The sequence below is a fragment of the Apteryx mantelli genome, chromosome 1 (assembly GCF_036417845.1).
Source record: "Apteryx mantelli isolate bAptMan1 chromosome 1, bAptMan1.hap1, whole genome shotgun sequence".
NCBI lineage: Eukaryota > Metazoa > Chordata > Aves > Apterygiformes > Apterygidae > Apteryx > Apteryx mantelli.
Window position 1 is genome coordinate 185,634,712 of NC_089978.1, and position 14,539 is coordinate 185,649,250.

The window sequence follows — 14,539 nt, forward strand, 5'->3', positions numbered from 1 at the left end:
TTTTATACCACCTTATCACCAGTCCTTTCTGCCCAAAGGCTTTTCTTTCTTTCTCCCAAACAAATAACACTTCAGATATTATTTCTACTTTCTACTTTCCTATAGAAAGTAGCCTTAGATATCTGAAGACTTATGAAGTACAGGTAGTTCAACTTTTGTTTCTACTATCAGATCTAGAGTGGGACAAGGCAGACACAAAGTGGTGGGGGAAGTGGAGACTAATGCTCATTCTATGGAGGAACAGTAAGGACAAAAAATGTAAGGTAATTGTTACTCTGGCTTTGGTGTCCCAATTAAGTGAGGCACAATGACTCCATAAAAGAAAAAGGTGTAGTCATGAAAAACACAGCTGTGTCAACTCAGTTTGGCATTCAAATAGGTACTGATTTGAAAGGTACACTTGAGCCTCAGCGCAGTACTACGCTACCACAGGACTTCTACACTGTAGCTGGCTATCATCTGGCTACTTCGGAGAATGTGGCAGAGAGAGAAAAACCGCTGTGAAACCCTAGAACCAGCCAAACTATTTGATGCATGCAAACCTTCTACTTTTGCTTAAACCCTCTCTACTTATTCCAAATCTTGTTGCATGTAGCTCAGACAAATTGAGGCAGCCTTTCAGGTTATGCAGAAAACCAGATTGCCTAAAATTGGCCATGGGTGTCTACAAACACCTGGCCAATAATGAAACTAACAGACACTAATCAACAGGCTACACTGTTTCCTTTAGTACAAGCCTATACTTTTCCATTAGCAGCCTCACAGAATGCAGAATAGTTGGAAAAACATTCATCATGACTTACAAGCCTTTATACAGAGATTAATAAGTGAGTTGGTTAAGCAACAAAAAAGTAATAATACTGCATTCTTTCCATTAAGTCTTCATCTTTTTTTTTTCAATTCTAATCGACTTGAAGTACATCAAAACAGTAAACGAAAAGAGTAGTATTTTTAATCTTGTCACCAAATTTAATGGAATTTTTCAACAGAAGACGATTTTTTTTTAAAAAAAGTATGACTTCACATTTAAAATTCAATTTAAAAATAACCTTTGACAAACTGTGTGCATTATACTGTACAAAACTATAAAAATGTCACTGCTAATGAGTACTGAAGTGTTAAAAATGACGGACATTTGAAAAAATCATATTACATCTTGATACTACAACAATTTCATACAGAATAAGCCTATAAAAGTTTTGTCTTTTTCAAAATTACTGTAATTTTATTTTATATTTCTCCTTTCCACTCTAAAGTCTTATGCTGCTAACACTGTCATGTTACGCATTTTTGACCAGGAGGTCTAAATTTTGAAGTCGTTAAAATAATGGACTTATTTAACAAGTGTTTGAAAATATTTCTCAAAAGGTTCTTAATTCTGGGATCAGAACCCTAACATAGGTTGTTTTTTCATATTCCAAAAAGTTTATATTAAAAAAACCTATATGCTTACATTTACTAAAAATTGTTCATATTAGAGAAATTTTGTTCACAACATTTTACACTACTAACATTTTTTAAAACATAGCAGTTTTAGCTCCTACAACTGAGAATAGAAAATTTATATACAGAAATAATTAAAATCATTATTGAGTTTTATAGTTAAGACACATGCGAGACAGACGTCATATACCCTTATTTTCACAGATGGGAGAGCAAACTACTGAAAAATGATGTTACTTGTTAGAGTTACAAGGGAATGGGTATGACAAGTCTTGAATGCAAATCTCCTCCATCTGTTCTCTAAAACACATTTCCTTTCTCGTGTAAAGAGGAAGACAAGGCACAGTGATCTGGGAAGAGACAGGTCTACCCTGGCAAAAAGTCATCTGTTAGCTCTGTTCACAATTCATGTCCCTGGAATCAAATCACTGCACAAAAATGAGATCTGACCATTTTATGAAAATCTAATGACAGCACGAGGAGAGAACCCCAAGGATGGGATGGGATTCCCAAGAATGATTAGGTAAACTAAAAGGATATTTACAGGAAATATTAGAACAGAAAGTCAAGAGGCAATGTTTAACACATGCAAGCCGTTAAACTTCTGAAATCTGAGGATGAATTTTTCCTTTTAAACCTCAAAGGCAATTAAGGGAATCTCTGCATTAAAAAAGTACTGAGAGCCAGACTATTTGCTGATTTCACTGAGTATTAGTACACCAAAATCTTGTGGGCTGTGCAAATAATTTGCAGTTTTGAACAGATGACCCTCAATGGTCACGACTGACATGAAAAAACTTCCACTATTTCAAAACCTCATATTTACAGCTCTGTAAACTGAAAATACAATCGCCATTAAACAAACTCTTCAAGAAAAAAACTAGCTGGTCATACTAAAAAGCATTCACAGTCTAACCTTGGTATACAGGTCAATATATTCCAGTGCCTGGAATGGCAACCTGTCCAGCATCTATCAAAATATCCTGTTCCATGAGAACTGCCATACAGTAGAAGCACTGTGGAAAGCTATTTTCCACTCACACTAATGTTCCCCTGGTTTAATGCCTCTCTTGTTTGCCATTACAGAAGCCATTAAAAGATATTCTAAAATTATTATTTACTATAGTGAGGCCTAAAACTTAAGAGTTAACACTGCAATGGTGTGGTAAAGAAAACTGCAACAGACGCTAAAGCCATAGGGGATATTTGGATCAGAATACCAAACACTAACAAAACAATGAAAAAAAATGAGATCGCTTCACTGCACTGACAAAAACAAAATCTCAACTGCCAGTGGAATCAACACCTCCATATTAACTAATTTTAAAAATCCTTATATAATCAAGTTGTAAATAAAGATCTTTATTATATGTATTTTTAAATGGAAAGTGGTACTTACTAGGTAGCTTTAGCACTTCCTTGTACTGTTACGTTCAGGATAGGTATCCAGGTACCTCTGTACTCAAACGCAGGTAACACAGTTGCACCCCCCCCCATTCCAAGCACTCCTGGGGTGGCTTGTGCTGAGCCAGCGCTCCCTGCCACATTGCTTCCTGTTCAGGGAAACAAAGCGATAAAACTAACCAGTCTCACAATCTGATTTTAGTTACCACCAAACATCCTTTTTCTGTACTTAATTTTTATGTTGAGATACATGGATCAACCTGAGACCACCAGCTCTGGGGGGAAAGGGGGAACCACTATATTCGTGCTCCCCCTGCTGTCTAAAACACAGTATTACGTGCAGAGTAGTTAGCTTAAAAGGCACTGTTGATATCAATTGCTCCGTTTTCAGTCATAATAAAATGTTTTTGTGAAAGGTACAGCAGCAGCAACATTCATAACACTCTATGAGCAAACTAAACTTAAATGGCCTTGATGAAAAAAATATTTTATATATATTTTATATATAAAATAAACATTATATATATGTAAGTGTAGCATCAAACAGATATTTAAATAAAATGTCATGGATTATTTGAATAGCTACATCTAGAACTCATGAAATTATAGGAAATACAAGTTAGTCACTCCAAGAATAAAGATCACCACAAACTTGAAAGATTTCAAAAATGCAAAAGCCACATGAAGAAATTCAGTAGTTTAAGAACTGCAGGGTTTGAATCTGTTCTGCTCCAAGCTAGAGGAGAATAAACATCAGGGAAGAGCCAACAACATGTCAACCAACAGCCATAAGTGAACAAATTTTGATTCCAATCCAAGAAGCCAAAAAAAGCTGACAAAAGGACTTCTATATAAACAAGTTGATACTTATTAGGAGTAGGTGCCACAAGTTCAGACTGTCTCTCTGTATAGACAAAGGAGAGAGAAAAGGCCGAGTCCTCAGGAAGGTGCCACAAAGCACCTATATGCATCAGTCTAACAACTTTCATTTTGGTATGTTCTTTTTTAATGATATAGAGAGGCTAATTCACTAATTCAGGCAAAACAAATGCACACAGAAGCCTATGCACTTTAATACAGTAAAGCTTATCAGATTAAAACATAAATCATACTGCTAAACCAAAACGGTCAAAGTACTGCCACTAACACAATACACTGGTGTAGTTATTTGTCATCCCAGTGTGGAGTTAGTCATATAAAATCATCTTTGTACCAACATAACTTCTTACAGTGAAAGGTAAAAGGTTTACACCTGTATAATAAAGGTGATACAAAGCTTAGGTAGATGCAGCTTTAATCTTCTTCTATGAAAGGGCTACCTTGTCGCAAGATTGAAGTTCAAAAGACAACCGCATGCTCATAAGGTATATACAGTTATCACAGGATTATCATAATAATTGGAAGATTGAGAGAAAATTAAGTTGCACTGATCTGCTCCTTGTCTGTTATACGTGGCCATAGGAGAAGAAACAGAAAGAGAAATGCATGAGAAAAACTCAGACAGGAAGAAAAAAAGGTGAAAAGTTAACGGAGAAAATGAATTGGAATGATAAGCCAGAGAAATAGTAATAGTGCTAAGGACAAGACTGTATTACAGTGCTGTTTCAGACTAAGGAGAAATGTAAATTTGGAGAGTGAATATTTAAGAATAGCTTCTTGCATATGTGTGCATTCCATGATGAAAATTGCTTTTCTGATTTACCATAAGGGGTTAAACTAACCCAAAAATAATAAAATTGCTCTGTCAGCTTCCATACAGACAGCTACTGAACAACAGCTACCATGATAAATGTCTCCATGTAAACAATGCAAACACCAACTTGGAATTCAGAACACACCAACCTTTATGAGTGAGCACTGACATGTATGGGTTTAACACCAGATTTTTTAATGTTTATTAATTAAAGCAAAATTTATCTCCACATATCCCTTAAACTATAGCAAAACCATAATTCTCTCTAATGTCCTAGGAGGAAAAGAAAGACCTGCTAACTTAGATACTTCTTTGACTGCTAGTGCAAGAATAAATGACTAGGAGAAAAAGTGACAAAACTGATTCAGTTCTTACTGGACAGGTTTCTTTAAAAAAAAATAAAAATAAAGAAAACACACACACATGATCAGGCAGTTTCATTCTTTCCTCATTCATAGCTCTTGCACGTAATTTGGCATAACTATGTATATTTGGCTAACTTTGATAAAAAGTTGAATAGCACTGGTGATGCACAGATTTCTGCAATGAAAAATAGGAAAATATTTGTGCCCACTTCTGAGACACTCCTTTAGGCATTCTGACGCCTATCTCTTGCTGTCTAAAAGCAATCAGCAGCAGGGAAATACACTGACCATTTTATTTCCCCTTAATACAACAGCATTTTGAAGACAAGGTTATTCATTTTCAGATCCCTTAGAAGAAAAAGATACGTTTTTTTTTACAGTACACTTAACTATATACCTCAGTGCCAGATAATCCATTTACCTCCAAAGCGCTCCGAGTCATGGTTACCAGACTGCACAAAAAAACATTCATGAAAGCACAAATAAATACACCCATACAAATCTACTTTCCTGATAAAACTGTAGCCTGAGCCTGATTTTCTGCAAAGTTTCCCATTATAGAAGCTGGAAACCGTTTGTGACTTCAGTGAGAAAGTACTCACAAAGCTTAATGACAAAGATTCCCATTTCATTCTCTTTGCGGGACAAACACATACATTACACAGTTTTTAAGCTGACAGGGTCACTCTCTTGATATTATATACCTATTATTTTATATTTTTATTATTGATACATTATCAGAATAATTATCAAATTATTATCTTGTTTAAGAAGGCATGTCAAAAGAAACACTTAGAAATTATTTTTATTTTGTTTGTTGCTGGGCTTCTGCTTTCAGAGCCATGTGAAGAAGCAGAGCGCCCTAACTCAGATGTGACTGCCTGCAAAGGGATTAACAATAAGACCATTCCTTCTTACAAAAATAAAAATATACCTAGTGAAATGCCAAAATGGCTGCAAGGAAAGAATCTAGTTTCAGTAATGAACTATTTTCTGCCTACAGGAAAAGCAAAGATCATCTGTAAAACACAGATCTTCCTTTCTATCCTTTGACTTTCTTAATCCAGTTCTGGCCCTAAAAAACAAAAATAAATTAGCTTTTGTCTCTCAAAAGAGGAAGCAAACACACACAGTCTTACTGCTTCAGGTGTACACAGCCCTTACAAAACCTCAAAACAAATTAGGCAAGTAGAATCAAATTTGCAGTAGTCAGAAATCAGAGGTAAACCCCTCAGTTTCCTTCAGAAAAATTCTGAACCAGGAGCTTGGTCACTCTAGAAGCGGATGCAGCTGGATGGGTAATGCTCTGCTGACTGGGGGCTAAACCTATGCCAGGCTACAGGTAGATAAAATCATCCATTGTAACAGACCTGAAAACATCAGTTTACCTCAAGCAAGCTTTTCACCTAAATACATGCTAAATTACAGAATTGTACTAAACCAAATGTATAAACTGGAACAATTCAAAATTATAATAAGAAAATATTGGAAAATTAAAACAATAGTAAGACAAGACTTTACCAGCTTGGTTTGGTGTTGCTGATGTATTCCCTGTGCTTGTTACAAGAAACAGTGACTGGATGAAGGACCCCAGTGCATTCACGATATCACGGAAAATTTTAGTGGAATGTTGCTTCATATCATAGGACTGACAAAAGGACCTGTAAAATATTTTTAAAATTATAGTAAGTATTTGACAAATTAGAGAGTAAAAGCACATTTTAACTGCAAATATTTAGGTAAATAATAAAATTTAGTTTTGGGTAAATGCTTCTTTAATACTGGTGAGACACAGAGGGTTTGGGATAATCAGATAACTATAATTCAGCTACTCCTGGATAATAAGCATGGTCAAATGCATCCAAAAAAAATCATCTTGAAGAGTTTATTGTCTAAGTTTCTAAATATTTACAATACTTTCGGAAGTCCTTTCCACCAGAGAAAAATAAAAAAAATTCTTCACTTTCACATAAAAGTGAAGTTCGATATGTTGTACCTTAATAGCTGAGGCTGCACACAAAGCCTGTGAATAGATTCTACTGCAACAGCTCTTAGCCACTGTGGTTTGTCTGCATCCAGAAACTTAACCAGCAATGACAGAAAGATTTCACATTCCGTTACCTAAAAAATACAGTTCACAGCCATTAAATTAAAAGAAAAAGCCTCCTGCAAAATATTTTCTCCAAAAAACTTTTGTTCCAGATTAGGAGACCTATACTAGCAAGTTTTGCACAGGATCTAAAAAGCTTTAACAAGCATTCACTTCAAGTAATATACAATATATGCCTAATAATCATGATATTGTTTTGCCAAGCTAACATCACATATGTAATTGTATTCCAGAAGTTAAATTCCTTACAGACATTTCAACAAAGTTCTAAAATGTGCTACAACAAAGAAATGAAAGAAAGAAAAAATCTTTTTTTTCTTTTAAACAAATACTGTACCTAAAACTTGGGAAGTAAAAACCAGCTGAAATGTAAGTGGCATAATAAATGAACAAGGTTTTAAACTTATAAATATCTTTTATAAACTTTTTGCCAACACTTTATTTAAGCAACAGAAGTCAAAAGCCTCTTAGCAACTATCATCAAGCACCACAACTAACATATTCAAAGCCAAACAAACAATACAAGAGGATTTAAAGATTCCCCAAAACTTAACTGAAAGACAGTCAAGTAAAGGAACTAACCTTTTGGCAACTACAGAAAAATCCAAAGACAGTTAACAAGCTACTCTGAGAAATTATACAAGTAGAATGGAGAATGCTTACTTGTAGAATACAAGTAAACACAAACACATATAAAAGGAAGATATAATTCAGACTTTCCTTCCCTCACTATAGGTCAACTGTTCCCAACAGCTAACACTCTGCTGAACTCAGTACCAGTACACACACAGAAAACCAGATCTGTATAAATAAAATTTGAACATATTCTTACCAACAAACTGTAAAACTGCTTAATCAAAACAGAAACTACTCTCAGCAAACGCATACAGATGGGAAAATACGGTTTTTCCACTGGTGCTGGGGAAGATGATGCGCTGGAACCTTGTCTGAATTTGATATTTGGGGAGAAGAGCTTTATAACAAGAGGGCATACCCTTTCTTTAAGGAGAAAACTGAATTCTTGATGCTGAAAAAGAAAAAAAGAAAAATTCATATTAGGAACAAATTATACAAATGAAAATCAATTCACAGCTTAAAAACAGATTTTCTTTAATTGCTACCCGTAGCTCTGATTAAGCATCTTATTTACATTTAGTGTTAAGACCAAGTGCTCTGAAGTCACACAAATCTTTGTATAAATTACACACTCAGGAAATGAAAAGCAAGAACAGCAGACACCATTAAAAAGCTACCAAAAAGCACAACAAAATGACACCGTCAGGTTCATACCACACACTCCTCTTGTACTTTGCAAATTATAGTAAGATGCTAATACATCATTTATTATATAATTAACTTCTGAATTTAGCTACTGCCTGTTAAAATGTGTTACTGAAAGATCACGGTGTATTCACATGAAGCAGAATCATACAATTCTAAGTCACAATTCCTACTGCTTTGCAGGTGGGGGGAAGTTATTGTTTCTGTGGAAATGATGTTGCCACAAACTAAGCTACACAGCTGTATCATCAACAGTGTCATAAATCATGCAAGAAGATAAGGAAATGCATCTTTGAAGGAGATATAACTGGCAAAATAAAAAGTAAAAAAGACCTTACTTACAAAGTACCACACGCTCTATAAAAGGCACAAACACACAGAGTTGAACATATAAAGTGTATGGGATAGAAAAAAGCAGACAAAGTACGTGGTTCATTTCTATCAGGAAAAGAAAACATGCAAAAGTTACAGCTCCTCTAAAGCAGCAGTATATTGACACATTCCCACTAAATTAATGAGGATTTAATTTTATTACATATGTCAGGAAAAATCCTAATTTTCCTTCCAAGAATTAATTACCTGTAAAAACACTTGTGGAAAGTCATTGAGGACTGACTCAAGAAGTTCAAGTCCAAATGTCCGGGTCATTTCTGTCATACCCACGAGCCAGTAGGGAGCATCAGCATTAACTAACTGGCAAAGATCCTTAGAAAGAAATACATTAGCTTTTACAGTCTCTTCACAATCCTTTACTGCGATAAAGTTTCCAAGTTTTCTGAGTCTACAACGAAATCTAAACTCACTCCCTTCTTTGTGATGAGTAACTGTCCACTTTAAAGTTCATTTTTCTCAAATACACCTTTTACATAAAATATCAAGCAAAAAACCTTTTTAACAAATTTTAAACTTTGGTTGTATCCTTTTAGTAATCATGTTCATTCCTGCTCTCAAAAATACCTCGAGAAAAGTGAATTTCATAAGTAAAAACGATTTTTATTGGTATAATGAATATAATCATTATTTTTCACTATATTTTCTACATTACAATGCCATACCAAACACAAGAAAAAAGACTGAACTATGGTGCAGTGTTTGGCTAAAGCAAAAAAGATCCTTGAAATTAATGCAGACATGCTTGCTTAGTTATTAGTTAACATTTATTTTAAAAACCTTTTCTAAGCCACTTTGTCCTCATTTTCTAATCATTCCTCTGGGATGTAACATTGCATTGCCAATTACAATAACTATGCAAAAGAAAACCTGAGGCTCTGGTTAAGGAGCTTATCAATATGCTGACAGAAGATTTTTGAAATTCCTTATAGTGGTAGAGAAGCATCCAATTATAACTGCAAATGTATAAGTGTATGCTCTGCAATTACCTGAAAAAGCATATACGCATCTTTAGCACATGGCTTCAGTGTACTGACAGATCTTCTGTTACTATTTCCTTGAACTGCAACTGGCTGTTCAATAGTATCTATGTAAAAAACAGAAATGAGTTTTGTGAACAAAAGAACTGTTCAAAATCAAGTACACGTTAAGTGTTCTTACAAACACAGATTCTGGAAGAATGGTCAAGTAATTCTTCCGCAACTTATCATTTCTACAGAAATAAAGGTTAGACTGAATATCAAAGTTCATGAATACCAAGCACTTAAAATAAGTGTTCTCTTCAGAACTATCACTAAGAGTTATTTCATACTAAGTGATCTAAATTACCTGCACTTTAAATGACTCTCTTGCTCCAAATTCCTTTGCAATACCAGCCTTAAGACCAGTTCTCACATTAAGAAAAATCTATTTGATATACTGATGTACAGATTTGGACCTACGGAATGGCTCAGGATTTCATCTCCTTTCTATACACAAGTACATGTATAAAAGACAATAAAAATTAATAATGTCTATTTTCTTTTAACATTTATGTACTTTTTTTACTGTCTATCTGAAAAAGATAAGCATTTGATGTGTGCCCAAAAAACAGGTTACCACAAGAGAGCAGAATAAGAAATATACCCACCTTTGTATCGTTCATCTTCAGCAACCACTCTCTCAAATACAACAGTAACTACCTGTCGCACTGTAGCTGCTGCCGTGTTATTTGTGATATTATCTTTTGTGAAGTGCAATCGAAAACAAAGTACAATTGCCTGAAAGAAAAGAATTTAATCTCACAACAATATATCTATCTTTTAGCCAAGAGTCAAGAACGCTGATTGGAGAACATTTTCCATTGTAGTTTGGCAAAAAGTTATCTGAAAAAATTTATTTAATCATTGTAAATTTGAAGAATCAGAGTAGTTTTGTGGATTGTCCCACAGAAAAATCTCTTTTTACTAATCCCCCCAAAGGTAAGCTAGAAATGGTATTAATGAAGACATTATGATGCACCTGTACAACTATAATCATCATACAGAGACTACACAGTAATCAACCACATAAAAAAACTTGTATTAATATTAATGTCAAAAAAGATTTAGGATTATATGGTTAATCACAGAAAGGTCAGGCAATTCCAAAGCTAAGATACACATAACCTATCGCTTCCTCTCCTGTATTACATCACAGCACTTTCACTACCACGTTGCCTCTGCTGCAACTATTCCTCTCTAAGGTGCGCATTTTCATGTGTCATTGGGCTGGCACAAACACCATCTCCCATTGGATTTGATATGACCTCTAGGTTAACCTAACAGCAATGCCTATTTTAAGGGCCTTTTCAAGAATGTTTGCCAGTAATTTTCTTAATTTCAATCAGTCAAGCTAAAAACTGCACAAGCAACATACATGTCTGCCTCAAACTGACTTTTTCCAGGAACCTTTCAACAAGACAAACCTTTCAGATATTTCTTAAAAGAAATTTCTACCTATTTCAGGTAGGAAACAAACAATCCATCATTTTACCCATGTTAAGGCTTACATTTGGTTCACCGAGAAACTCTAGTAATTCCACTCTAGAAATTTTACAGGATATCACTCTACGACAGGAATTAGGGGTTTTTTTTTCTTCCCCCTGTCAAAATCTGCCCTAATTTGACTATAAACTTCTGAAAAACACTAGTTTTTAATGTATTCTAAGGGATTTGTTAAAAGTCCAGCAATTAGATCTTCCAGTGATTCCATCACGTGAGCATGTTCTGGATCAGGATATATCCTAATAAGATATATCAAGACAAGATATCCTGTCCTATAGGACAGGAGAAAAGTGCTGGGAAAGACCTTTCCTAGTTATTCAGCACTGCTGTGATCACATGCTTTTATGTATGGTGTTCAAAAGGAGAAAATTTCAGGATATGAAAAGGAAGAAGAAATGAGGGATGCTAAAAAAGGTGTTTGGAAAGTGTTTAAAAAAGGCAAATGAAATGGGATGTAGATACCAAGAACCTAAGAATAATGGGGAGAGAGAGGGTACATGGAGGCAGAAAAGCAGAATAAATGAGGGAAGAGATGAGAAGCACACTGCTATAAAAGATATGGGATATGCAGAAGAGAAAGTTAGGGTGGACTTCAACAGACTGCCTCTCTCCAGAGCCTAGATTAAAACTTGATAAACTGCAATGTTGCAAGTCATTAGAGAATATCTGCTATCCAGTTAAAGACCGAGAATCCCACTTTCTAAAGTATTTCCATTTCATTCATCAAAATTTATGGTTCTGCCACAGAATACCTATTTTATGAAGAGTTACTATACAAGGCTGAATAGTTTATATGAGGATAAAGACTACAGAATTTAAGGCTTCCCCACAACTTTAGAAAGGAAAGGGAAATAAGGCTGAAGATAGAAAAAAAGTTCCTGAAACTAGGAATTCATTGCCTTTCACCCATTCATTAGAGAATGAAGGAAAAAACTGCAAACACAATAGCAAATAATGGAATAATATTAATCAAGCTGAGGTTGTGTAACACTACTTCGGAAACAGATTCAGTGCAGGGTGGGGTGCAGCTTCTCCAAACGCTTGCCTAGTGAAAGGTTACACTGTGCTATATGCTCTGATTTCTTCAGTTTGAAATCATACACAGAATAATTTAGCATATCAGAAGGATAAGCAATTGCCCAGCATTTTAATTTAAAATGCTCATTAAGTCACAAATTGATTACTGTGGAGGAATTAAAAGACAGATTAACAAAGAAGCTAAAAGAAATTCTGTTCTCAGAGTCTAGATATGAAGACAATATTGACATAACAGAACCAAGAACCCCCCCCCTTCATCATTTCCAAATGCTTCATATGTAAAATTTCTCTCCATTTTTCCTCTATGAAACCAGTTGCTATTGCAAATTGAGTTAAATTGTAGTTTTAGGAAAACCAGTGTAAGTGCTAAAAATATTCTTTTATATCTCCTTATGAAAATATTTTATACAGAAAGATATTTGTTGTTATATCATGCCTGTTAAAATATGGTAAGAGAAAACAAAACACAAATGTGCTGAGCTAGGAATTTTAAAGATCCAGTACTACTCTTTCACATTTAGAATGATTTTAAATATCATAAAGATAATAATTATTAGATGCACAGTACGCACATCAGTATATAGGTTTAAGCTACTACAGAAAAAACCCTGAACCTTACAAAAGATTTCTTCAGCAAAGCCATCATTTATGAATGACAGATATTTATTTACCAGTGGCCTCTAATGCAAGCCTCTTTTCTAAAAGCTGCCCACATTCTTTGGTATGACTGATGTAGCTGATTTAGCATATTATATGTACTATAGTTGGCACTAACAAATTCTTACCTTGGACAGCGCTTCATCATGCACAACTGTATTGGTTGTTAAAAGTACAAGAACTGTCTGAAGCAATTTAAGTTCTTCAAGACTATTTTCCATCAGTTGCCAAAGCATATTAATAATGTTTCCTGCTGCAGCCTACAAAGAAATTATTTTGTGCATACAATTAAGATGTTTATATACTGCTAAGTCATGTGTACGCATGTAAGAACAGCACTCTTGTAACTGAATATAACTGAATTTGACTGTTTTTCTATATCACAGGACTACATTTTGAATATAAAACTAATTTCATTGTCACAGGTGTCTCTAAATATTTTTAAAAGTTGATCTTTCAAGTCTAAAAGCTGATTTTTCTTTTTAAGTTGAGAAATCTCTTAACATGTAGTCCAAATAAAAGTCCATACTTTTTTACTTGAAAAGGTAGAAGAGACAGTACAAAGACATTTTACCCTCAAATTTCATCCATGACAGAAAACACTGCAATTTTACATTATGAAAGCACAACTGAAGATATATTTTAATAATATTACTTTCACAAGCTTCTTAACATGCTGTATATGCAGTACCACAAAAGATCACATGGCATTTAGGAAGGAAATGTAGCAGGAAATGTGTCTCCATTTTACATTATCTTTTAGAAGTAACATACAACAAATGCATCACAGACTAAATTTTGTGGATGCAACATTTAGTAAGTTTATCACAGACTATATATGTTCTGCTCCTGCAGTACAAGTATGCAAACCAAATGAGCTGTTTTGAATGTCATCGATTTCCCTGTCAAAGTTATTATTTTTCCTCACCACCTTTTTTAATGCTTAAAAAGAAGGTTTTCTTTTAAATTACTATTTTTCTAAAAGTAGATAAAAGCAAATTTTGCAGGCTGTGTTCATTATATTACTAACAGCCTCCTACAAAAGGGTGTTTACCTCCACTTAGAAGCCTGTATTTCCCACACTGAAATATTTATATGAACATTTATCTTACCTCTGAAACAACTTCATGGGACATGAGCCTTTGTATGGCTGCTAGACACAGCTGAGTGATCTTTGGTTCCTTTGTTCCACAACCCATTAGAAAAGGCTGAACTACCTCTGAGCTGTTTTCTTTCAATGCTTTTGAAAAGAGATATGGAAGCAGTCAATTTTCAGTACTTTGAAGAACACAATGCAAAATTTGTTAATCATCTCCATTAAGAACAATAGAAAAGCAATCTGCAGTCTTGGAAATCTGGGAGTTATTTTTGCACCAGAAGGAAAAGCCAACCGAAAAAAGATAACAGATTGCCAGAGCTCACTTCAACATTTGATCTGAATAAGTCTCTACTCCAAAACACCTTCTCCCTTACGCACTCTTTCCTTTCTCAATGACCTGCTTTTCACTGAGTGACTTCCTTAAAGCTCTCTCTAGCCTTAGAGATAACCAGTCTTAGACTGGCATCCTTTTCTTTCCGCTCTACTTCACCTCTGAACTGAATTCAAAAGTGACACAAAGTGTGGTACAAAGAG

The 14,539-nt window shown here is 34.6% G+C and overlaps 1 protein-coding gene across 5 annotated transcripts in view; it reads right to left on the reverse strand.

Moving 5' to 3' along the window:
• The window catches only part of MON2 (MON2 homolog, regulator of endosome-to-Golgi trafficking), an 83,790-nt gene that overhangs the window by 50,133 nt on the left and 19,118 nt on the right, over positions 1–14,539 (reverse strand). For 4 of the 5 annotated variants that reach the window (XM_067314209.1, XM_067314199.1, XM_067314192.1 and 1 more), the window contains 9 exons: positions 14,019–14,146; positions 13,035–13,166; positions 10,317–10,446; positions 9,676–9,773; positions 8,876–9,001; positions 7,848–8,042; positions 6,902–7,026; positions 6,427–6,566; positions 2,843–2,996 (listed from right to left, as the gene is read on the reverse strand). In XM_067314209.1, the coding sequence (XP_067170310.1) occupies positions 2,843–2,996; positions 6,427–6,566; positions 6,902–7,026; positions 7,848–8,042; positions 8,876–9,001; positions 9,676–9,773; positions 10,317–10,446; positions 13,035–13,166; positions 14,019–14,146 (1,228 nt within the window). Of the gene's footprint in view, positions 1–2,842; positions 2,997–6,426; positions 6,567–6,901; positions 7,027–7,847; positions 8,043–8,875; positions 9,002–9,675; positions 9,774–10,316; positions 10,447–13,034; positions 13,167–14,018; positions 14,147–14,539 lie in introns of those variants that run through there. The other variant, XM_067314227.1, reaches the window with a different exon arrangement.